Genomic DNA, 10,538 nt, shown 5'->3' on the forward strand with positions numbered 1-10,538 from the left:
GGGAACTCAGGCCCACCTCTACCGGGATGGAGCCACCTGCCCCTTCAGCCCCCAACATCTGAATCACTCGCGGGTACTCCTACGAGCCGACCCGACTTTAATCACCACAAGTATCATATATTATGTATAAGTATATGCCCGTGATCACCTCCCAAGTGATCACGACCCGATAGTATAGCATGGCAGACAGACAAGAATGTAGGGCCACTGATGGTAAACTAGCATCCTATACTAAGCATTAGGATTGCAGGTAAAGGTAACAACAGTTGTAGCAACAATGACAGGCTATGCATCAAGATAGGATTAACGGAAAGCAGTAACATGGTACACTACTCTAATGCAAGCAGTATAGATGAGAGTAGGCGATATCTGGTGATCAAGGGGGAGGGGCTTGCCTGGTTGCTCTGGCAAGAAAGGGGGTCGTCAACACCGTAGTCGTACTGGGTAGCAGCGACATCGGTCTCGATGTCTAGCGAGAGAAGAGGGGGAAGAAACAATAAATATAATGCAAACAAATGCATGACGATGCATGACATGACAAAGCGTGATGCTAGGTGTGCCCTAATGCGGTACAAGGTGGTACCGGTGAAGGGGGAAAAACATCCGGGAAAGTATTCCCGGTGTTTCATGTTTTCGGACAGATAAACCGGAGGGGGAAAGTTGCGAGTTTGATATGTTAGGGGAGTGTGGCGGACGAGCGGGCTGCGTATCCGGGTTCGTCTCTTCGTCCTGAGCAACTTTCATGTTGAAAATATTTTAATCCGAGTTAAGGATTAAAAGATATGATTTTCTAAAGATTTTATTAATCTCTGGAATTTAATTAATTATTTAAATTAAATTCAAAAATAGATTAATGACATCAGCATGCTGTCATGCTGACATGAGCAGTCAACAGAGTTGATTGGTCAACCTGACTAGTGGGTCCCACTGGTTAGTGACACATTTTAATTAAACAGTTTAATTAAACTAATCAAAATTAATTAGGGGGTGGGCCCCACTGTCATACTAATTAATTAATTACCTAATAGTTTAATTAGTTTAGTTATTTGATTAGTTTAATTAATCAAAATTAATTAAGTTAATTAATTCTTTAATTAATTAATTAATTAATATTTATTTATTCTTATTACTTTTGTTTTTTTAAAACATTCTGGGCAGGGCCCATCTGTCATAGGCCCAGGGGGTCCATGCGGGTTAGCGGGCGCGCGGGCGTGCGGGTGCGGATGATGGGGCGCTGGAGGTGCCCGACCCGGACGAGGGCCAGCGGCACGGAGGGGCGCCGGGCGCCGGAGATGGCACCGGCGAGGCCATGGCGGGGCAGCACCGGGGCTGGGCGGCGCAGGCTGGAGGGGGGTGGCGTGACCGGGCCGGTGCGGGGCAGCACGGAGATGCAGGACCCGAACGGCGCGGACGCGCGGTGAGCGGCGCCCGCAGCGGAGCAGCAGCAGCAGCAGGGCTGCACGGCGGAGGGAGAGCGGCGGCAGGGGCGGCCAAGGCGCGGCCATCACAAGAGCGCATGTGAGGCGTCGGGGCGTGGCTCGGGACATGTAGGGGGGGTCGGTGCACGAACCGGGCATGGGGAGTGAGGCGACGATGCGGGGCGAGGCCACTGTGACTCTGTGAGCGTGGGCCTCGGTGTCCAGAGCAGGGGGAAGGCGCGCGGGGCGTCGTGGTGCGCGCCGGCGCACGCACGCGAGTGGCGGGCGGTGGAGCGCGGCCAAGGGAGGCGCCGACCGCGGCGAGCAGCGACGCAGCGGGCTGCAACGGCAATAGCGGTTGCGGCCGCGAGGAGCGGGACGACGAGGCGCGCGGCCCAGGCGAAGCGGGGTGTGTGGAAGCGAGCAAGCGGGCGCGGGAGGGGAGGCGCAAGGCGAAGCCGGCGGGGCGCGCGTGTACGAGGGCGGGGGGAGAGGAGGCCGGGGGCCTCACCGGCGATCGTGGGGTCAGGGCAGTGGTGCTCGGGGGGAAAAGACGAGGACGACGACGAAGAAGGAAGCAGGCTGGCGAAGAGGTTCGGCGAGGTGGCGGTGCGCCGGCATGAGGCGGGGCAGCACCAGGCGGCGTCGGCGTCGAGTCCCCGATCTCGATCTAGATCGGGGGAAGTGGGCGATGTGGGAGGGGGGGGAAGGGGGAAGTAGGGTAGTGCGCGGTTAGGGTTACGAGGTGTGGGGGGTTATGGGCGCGGCTGGTGGGCCGACCTGCTGGGCCGTGGCCCGGGAGGGTTCTTTTTTTCTTTTCGTTTTTTCTGTCTCTTGCCTTTGTTTGTTTTGGTTTTCTATTTTTATTTTCTGTTTATTAGTTTTCTATTTTATTCTATTTTAATTTTAGTTTTATAAAATATAACCACGACTCCTAAATTAATGTTATAACTTATTCTACTATCACAAAAAGTTTGACACCTAAATAAAATATTTTGTATTATTATAATTTTTTAAAGGCATCTAATTAATTGTCATAGTTGTTGTTTTAATTACTTTAGAGTCTTTAAACGTTCTATAAAAGTGTGGTTTCTTCATCGGTATTATCCATGATTTATTTGACACATTTTGGACATCTTAGTTTTAATGTTTGGAAACTTTTGTTGTTTGACAATATTTAAATTTTGAATTTGAAAGTTTCAAACCGACGTGAGATTAGCAACAGCAAATCGAGGTGACGTGGTATCATTAGCAATGGTTTACTGTAGCTTAATTATCCGGGCGTCACAATGGTGGATGAGGAGCAACCTGCGCTGGCTCCTATGTCGAAATTCCGGCAGACGTGGGAGGAGCAGAGGTACAACCTACTCCTCCAACCTCTGCTCCTCGAGCAGCACCGGCTGGCGGAGGGCCAAATCTACGGTGAGGGCGCAAACGAGGAGGCTGTGGCCGCCATGACACGACAGATGGAGGAGCGGTCATCGATGGGAATACAAAGGAAGTGGACGACAGGCGCTCCCGTAGAATAGCTTTAGGGTCCGGCTGCTTTTTTAATGAAAAAATGTTCAAAATTATAATGAATTTCGTGCAGTTTATATAAAAATCCGCTGTATTTGTATGAATTTCTTCCGGTCAGTTGAAACTTGGATCAAAATGTATGCATCCAACGTTAAATGGCCGGTTCCTACATCCATGTCCGCGGACTGGTCGTCCCTTGTCCGCAGACGAATGCAGGAGCAAATTTGCGGTTCAGCACTGGAGATGCCCTTAACCCTTTTCTTGCAAATGTAATTGTTTGTTCAATCCAACTGTTCTGGTTACTGGTCTAAACTACTTATTTCTTAGTAGCGTTTGTGTCAAGCTTAGATGACTCTTCAGTCTTGTTTGTAATTTTAGTTATTGGCTGATGTTTCTTTGTGTAAAGGCTAGCGTTTTACTGTCTTTTTAGTTTTGCCAGGTTAATATGTACTTGACTTATACTATAATTCTTATAATATGAATGAGAAAATATAAATGAGAAACGTGTTACTATGAAGAAAAAGATTACGTATTATACATAGTGGGGACTCAGCAGGTGCGACGGAATCAGCGGCGACGCCTGCGGAGTCGGCAGAGAACCTTGAGCATGGGTGGCCTCTCCCCGGGGTCCGGAATGGTGCACTCCACGCCCAGCCTGAACACGGCCGCCATCTCCTTCACGTGTCGTGCTCGGTCTGGGATCCGGATGTCCACGACGACTTCGCTGAAACCTCTACCGTCCTCCTCCTCGCAGTGCCTCCGTGCCCAGGTTGCCAAGTGGCCACCCGGCACCGCTTCGTTGGCCACCCGACCGGTGACGAGCTCCAGCAGCACCACGTCGAAGCTGTACACGTCCACCTTCTCCGTCACCAGGGTCGCATACTCTGGAGCCGTGTAGCCGAATATGTTGGCAGCCGTGAGCTCCGAGGCAGGCACCGGGTGGTCCAGCCCGGCGAGGTTGACCCGTGCCAGGCCGAAGCCTGCGATCTTGGGCCTGAGGTCACGGTCGAGCAGGATGCTGGTAGAGTTGATGTTGTGGTGAACGATGTGGTAGTTGCTGCGTCCGTGGTGCAGGTAACAGAGCCCTCTGGCGACGCCGATGGCGATGGACCGCCTCGTCGGCCAGTCCAACTGCGACGTCACCGTCTGCCGCCGCTCGGCCTCCGGCAGGGGGAGGGGAAGGGGGCCCGGGTGCAGCCACTGGTGGAGGCTGCCGTTGTCCATGTGGTCGTAGACGAGCAGGATGAAGGTGTCCCTCCAGATGGAACCCACGAGGTTGATGATGTTCGCGTGACGGATGCCGCCCAGCAGGTTCACCTCCGACTGGCACCGGCCGTCGAGATCGACGACGCCCCGTGCCGTCGACTCGTTCTCGTTCTGGGACAGCTTCTTGACCAGCACCGTCCTTGCGCTAGTGCCTCCGGCTCCGGCGTCTTGAAGCTGGACGCGGTACAGCGCCGACTGGTATCTGGATGTCGCACCGTTGCTGCGCATCGCGTTGTCGTCGCGGATGCTTCCAACTATATGTTGCTCACTGTACCGCAGAGCAAGGCTGCAGCTCCTTCGGCTGGTGCCGCGCCGGAACCATCCGTAGGGCGCCTGCGCCACCAGTCCACGGCCTGCTAATTGCCCTTGCCCTTGCATGAAGCTGGCGCGACGAACGACCTGCATGCGCGTGCGTTAGAGAGATGGATCAATTATGGTTTGAGCAGGGGCTGAAGCTGGACGAGGCGTCGGGGCGCGCGCGGGAAAGGAGAGCTACCGAGGTAGAGCAAAGCACCTTGCTCGCTCGATGCACAAATCTGCACCAGGATCGGCTCCCAGAAAACAAGCTGGGATGCAGCCGCTAACTAAAATTTGCTTCATGAAATATGTTTGGATTCGCCCATATGATCGATCATATCAAAGTAGACGGACACGCACGCTAAAACAAACTCGATCCCGACAAAATACATACTCCTCATACATGTTTTAAGAAAAAATGCTTATGGGCATGCATGGCTTCAGTAGTATCAGTACACAAGCCGTACAATATGACAATGATTACAGCGTCGTTGTAATCACTACTTGCGGGCTGGCTTATCTCTGGGGCGGAGCCGGGGGGGACGAGCAGGGCCTGGCCCTTTCCAACGATTGATAATTTTAGTAGGAGCCATGAGTAATTACCAACGAGATTAGATCAATATACGTACTCAGCCTCCCTTATACTCGAATCCTGGCTCCGCCAGTTATATGACGGGAAAAATCCCCAATATCCTTTCTAGACAGATCCCATGATCAGAGTTTTCTAGGCCTAAGAAGAAGAAGAAGAAGAAGATGAAGAGGAGGGAAGTGAAGAAGAATAGGATGTTTAACCTTTCAGCTTTTGTTTTGGATTTGGAGGTTGTTTGGACTTCGCAGTGGCCTCTAGTTGGTAGTGGGTGGGCCGATTCTGTCTAGGAGTGGTATTTATATGGAAATCCTCTGTGGCTGGAGCGTGTTTCCTTTTGTTGCATATAGGAAGCTGCATATGCAGGTGCGTATCATGACCAAGTTAAAGTCTATACATGTCATCATGACTATATTATACTACCATCGTTGCTTTGCTGGACGCCTGGGCCTTAAGCTAAGCCAAACCTGGCTCCACCTGATAAATTACTTAGAGGGTGCTTGAATCCAAGAGACTATTTTTAGTCGGACTAAAAATAGTCTTTTTTAGAGGCTAAAGTTCCAAGCACCCCTGACTAAAGAGAGGCTAGGACTAGTCTTGAGGCTAAAAATTTTTAGTTATAGGAAACCTACTAAAATATGTATTAGCCCTCTCTCTCATCATTTAATGCCTCTCCTTTAACACATGCGAGTTCTGGATTGGAGGGTTTGGAGGATAATAAATGCTCAATAACTTGATTTTAGTCTCTTTAGTATTTGGATCCAAGCATGGGTGGGGCTAGCAAGTTTTAGTCCCACTACTTTTAGTCATGGGACTAAAACGTATCCAAGCACCCTCTCAGCTTGACTTGAGAGTAGACCGAAGTGATGGACGGATTCCTCTCTCCGTGTGTTCAGATGCGGCACGTGCTACAAACGCATTTGCAACCGTGTTGTTGTCACTGTTCGTTTATCTGAAATACTATGCTCACTCGCCTCCTCTCGCGGCTGACGATTAGGGTTCTCCGCTTTCATTAGCGTCATCTCTTACTAAACAGACTTTCGCCTTGCTTTATATATAACAACATCCAAACAAGTACAGGGTCGAACAATATAAGATAGTGAGATAGCCCTCGTACAACGCGGCACACGCAGAACACATGTGAGTACGCTACCAGCACCGAGCACAGGAAGAACTAAACACCCCCACGCTACGAGTCCACAGCGGACAAAGTCTTCACCCGGAGTCCTGACATAGAGAGAATAACCACAACAACGTCTTCAAGAAGAGCACGCTAACCACGGGTGTTGCGGTCATCGGCGTCAAGGCATGGAGCTATCGCTCGACAACTCACCCATGCCACCACGAGGCTGCCAGGAGGAGCGCGACGTTCTCGGATTCCCAGATCCGGATTAGGGCGCTGCCACTCCGAGAGAGAGAGAGAGAGAGAGAGAGAGAGAGAGAGAGAGAGAGAGAGAGAGAGGGCACGCCCAAGCGACCCACCACAACACCTCCTATTGCCCACACAACCCGGGAGGAGAGCCACCACCACCGCAATGATGCCCGCCGAAGAGCAAACATGCATGCAGACCGCCATCCGGGCCGCCGCCCCGGCATCCCCGTCACAAGATACCATACGCCGCTCACATCACAACGCACTCAACCATGATAGGAAGAGCGATGACACTCCATCCACTCCTAGCCCGACATCAGCCCCAAGTCTGGATAGGCGCCACCACCGTAGTAGGTGCTGGGGTTACCTACCACAGGTAGGGTCATAATAGGTACATTCCAAACCAAATGAAGGGCCCACAACACCAGACATCAAGACCCGAGGGTCATCATTCCACTTGGATACCAGCCATAGTTCACCCACTCGGTCAGAAGTTATGCGGCCGTGTCAGGTCCACTCGGCGGTCTTGTGACCACTGGATGAAGGAAGGCGGACAACGGGCATGGAATTAGAAACGTCTGAAGGCGCACATCATTATGGCTTCAAAATATTGGATATCGGGTTCATATCGGTTTGGCTTCGACATATCGGATGTCGGATATCGGGTGATATGTAGATATATCGGAGAAAATATGTCTAGTTTTTTCATTATTCTTGTTCAAAAAATGTATTTTTAGTAAAACAAAATGTATGATGTCAATGCTTCAACATAACACATTTAGATTCCTAGTTTAATAACTTGTTGATTAAGAAACTATTAAGAAAAGATTCACAAAATTCTTACTCTATGATTAAAAAAAATACGATATGTATGCATTTGTACGAAACATTGTGCATGATTTTGATAATATATGCTGAAGTTGTAAGTGCATAATCTTATTTCACTGTTATTTAATAAAGAACTATTATTATCTATATATCGTGCTATATCAGCGGACATAGAGTTCTCGTGGACATATCGGGCTAGATATCGGCCATATCGGTTGATATTTCGGTCCATATCAGATGATATGTTTGAAAATGATATTTACAAAATGATATGTTATGTATATATTGATAGAGCCCCAAAAGTGATATATAGGCCTTTATATCGGTCATATCGGCCTTGATTTAAAAGTTGATTAGTTACCACATGTAACGCCTTACTAAACCTGAATCATCAACTCCCTCTGTAAGGGCATCTTCAATACTGACCCTCAAACCTCCCGCAACCGTTCGGACCGTGCTGTCCGGACCGCGGAAGCCATCCAACGCGGTGCTGTATCGGTTTTCAGGACGGTTCGGACACAATTTCTCCCACAAATCAGAGACAAACTCGAGGGAGGTTTGCGGGAGTCTGGACCGCTCCCAAGCCCGTTTTCTGAGCGCCCTATCCCACCAACCCCCCCCCCCTCCCGCACGCACTTCCCATCCGACGCCACCTAGCCGCATTCATGCCGCTATAGAGCGCACCGCTCCACATTGAAGGGGCTCAAGGCGGACACAACCTCTCACTGCCTCCGCCATTGAAGCGGCACGCCGGCCGAGGGCACCGCCCGCTGTGCACCCGACTGAACATGCCTCCTCGCCGCATTCAAATGTCTCTCTTAAACCCGCGTGGAAGCCAAGAAACCTACTCCGGCCAAACGTTCGTTCATGAGCGGGCCGACATTAAAAGCAATGCCGGTCGAGCTCCACCCATCTGCCCACTATTTAAACGAGGCCAGACGTCGGGCAAGAATCGCACCCCTCCGCCGCTCCCCCATCTCCTCCTTCACCATTTTCTCCATTCTTCCTACGGCTTTCGAAGAGTAGTTCTCCGGCATACAAACCGGCTGGGTGACCTGTCAAGCCCACCGGATACAAGCGAGGCAGCTCGCTGCTCCACCTCCCTCGCCTAGCCCATCACAGCCAGTTGCCGCGACTCCAAGCCGACGCGTGGTTCAGCAACTCGTCGCTCTAGGCTAGCTCTAGGAGGAGTGGTGAGTTTCTCCACGCTGGCACAGCAGCACAAGCCGCGGCCGGTCGTAGACTAATGTAGTGTATCCGTGTCATGGGAGTGGAGCTCGGTGCGACCGTACGAGCACATAGTTTTACCTTTTTAGTCGAAAATATGTCCAAAATGTAATCGTTTTCATCCGTTTTGTATGAAATCCGTCATGTTTATAAATCCGGCCTTGTTTGCACGAATTTCATCTGGTTTGTTGAAAAATTGATTGAAATGTATGCGGCTACGGTTGGATGGTGTCCTCTCATATCCATGTCCGCGGACTGGGATGTGGGAGGAAATTTTGTGGGTTGCCGTTGGAGATGCCCTAATGTAGCAAGATGAAGGGTCGGTGCACTCTATATAAGCCACCCCATAGCACTTAGATAGGGGATAGCATCCATTGTAATTCTCATACGCAAGAAGAAGAAGAAGAAGAAGAAGAAGAAGAAGAAGAAGAAGAAGAAGAACAAAACTCCAAAGATCGAGACATAGGGTTGTTACCTCTTCCAAGAGGGGCCCGAACTCGTAAATCCTTGTGTCACACCTTCGTCATAGCTAGAACTAGCCTCTACTCGTACCCCTACTTCTTACTGTCAGATTAGTTCCCACGATAGTTGACGCCCACTGTGGGGCTGCGCGCCTAGCGGTACGCAAACATGTCGCAGGTGGAATTTTTCAGTTCGTCATTGTTTCCGGTGTCGAGATGATGATTAGCATCGAGATCCATTTCGGTGCCCTCCATTTTGTCGTCGATGATTCAGCATGACTTCAAGAAGGACCGCTAGATTTGGAGTCGCTGCCCGTCCGCAACGCAGCGCACTTCCGCGCAAGTTCCTACAGAGTCCTTCGTCAGCTGTCCGTTCTGTATCAGATGCCCCCCTCCCCCCCCCCCCCCCCCCCGACTTCCTGCTAGGCGTCGCCGCAAGCGATCCAGTGGCTCGCGACTCCACCAGTGGGTGAAGCCTGCCGTGGCCCTTCAGGCCGCAACCGAGCAGCTAGCAGCGCTCGAACCTGACGAGTCTATCCACGATCTATTCGCTTCGCTTCATGAGGGGGAAGAAGGAGAGCAACTAGTTAACGAGCGCTTCTTCGGGAGCCCCGCAACGATCAACGCCACTTGACGCGCTCTCAACCATTCGTCACGTGTTGCGCTCTGGACGCTTTCTCCGGATTTTTTTTCCGCACGCGTTTTCGGCTTTTTAAACGGTCTTTTTTCGATTTTTTTCGACGTTTTGGTTTTCCACCGCTCTGTCTTAGCTTTTCGATCAAAAAAAATTGCACAAAAAATGCGTTTTTTTTCTTTCGCGAGAGTCATGGTTATGCTTCTGCGAGAGGCACGGTTTTGCTTTCGCGAGAGTCACGGTCGTGCCTCTCGAAAACGAAAAAAACGCCTTTTCTGTTTTTTCCTTTCGTGAGAGTCACGGTTTTGCTTCCGCGAAAGGCACGGTTGTGCTTTAGCGAGAGTCACAGCCGTGCCTCTTGAAAACGAAAAAAAGAAAAAAAAAACGCATTTTCTGTTTTTTTTCCTTTCGCGAGGGTCATGGTATTGCTTTCGCGAGAGGCAAGGTTGTGCTTTAGTAAGAGTCGGGCCTGTGCCTGTCAGAAACAAAAAAAATGCGTTTTATGTTGTTTTTTCCTTTCATGAGAGTCACGATCGTGCCTCCTCGAAAACGGAAAAAACGCCTTTTCATTTCTTCTTTTTCCTTCCGCGAGAGTCACGATTTTGCTTCCGCGAGAGGCACGGTTAGGATTTCGTGAGAGGCACGGGCGTGCCTCTTTGGAAAGGGAAAAAAAACGTGCTCTCGGTTTGGTTTTTTCATCTGGTTTTTTTGTGAAAAAAAGTTCGTCAAAACCTATCAACATGGTATCTAGTTTGGAAGATCTCGACGCGAAGAATCCAACGATGAAAACTCTTCGAGATTTTTACGCGCGGTTTAAGAGATAAAACGTTTTGAATAAATGGATCTATGAAAAAAGGTAAACTCTCAGGTTGCGACAAGTGGCGCACATGCAGCGTTCCACTTGTCGCAACCAGGAAAGGTTAGAGTGATC

General features: G+C 50.4%; 1 protein-coding gene across 1 annotated transcript; it reads right to left on the minus strand.

Moving 5' to 3' along the window:
* Positions 1 to 3,467: 3,467 nt before the first annotated feature.
* On the minus strand, positions 3,468 to 5,417 carry LOC125547077 (receptor-like protein kinase 7). The gene has a single exon (XM_048711098.2). It carries the CDS (start codon positions 4,605 to 4,607, stop codon positions 3,504 to 3,506), a length of 1,104 nt encoding a protein of 367 aa, XP_048567055.1. The 5' UTR covers positions 4,608 to 5,417; the 3' UTR covers positions 3,468 to 3,503.
* Between the last annotated feature and the right edge of the window lie 5,121 nt (positions 5,418 to 10,538).

This window comes from Triticum urartu, chromosome 3A (assembly GCF_056163025.1).
Source record: "Triticum urartu cultivar PI428250 chromosome 3A, HENAU_Tu73, whole genome shotgun sequence".
NCBI classification, from domain to species: Eukaryota; Viridiplantae; Streptophyta; class Magnoliopsida; order Poales; family Poaceae; genus Triticum; species Triticum urartu.

What these genes read in the sequence shown, in the direction of transcription:
- LOC125547077 (XM_048711098.2), bottom strand. Translation starts at nt 4,607, where the DNA reads ATGCAGGTCGTTCGTCGCGCCAGCTTCATGCAAGGGCAAGGGCAATTA.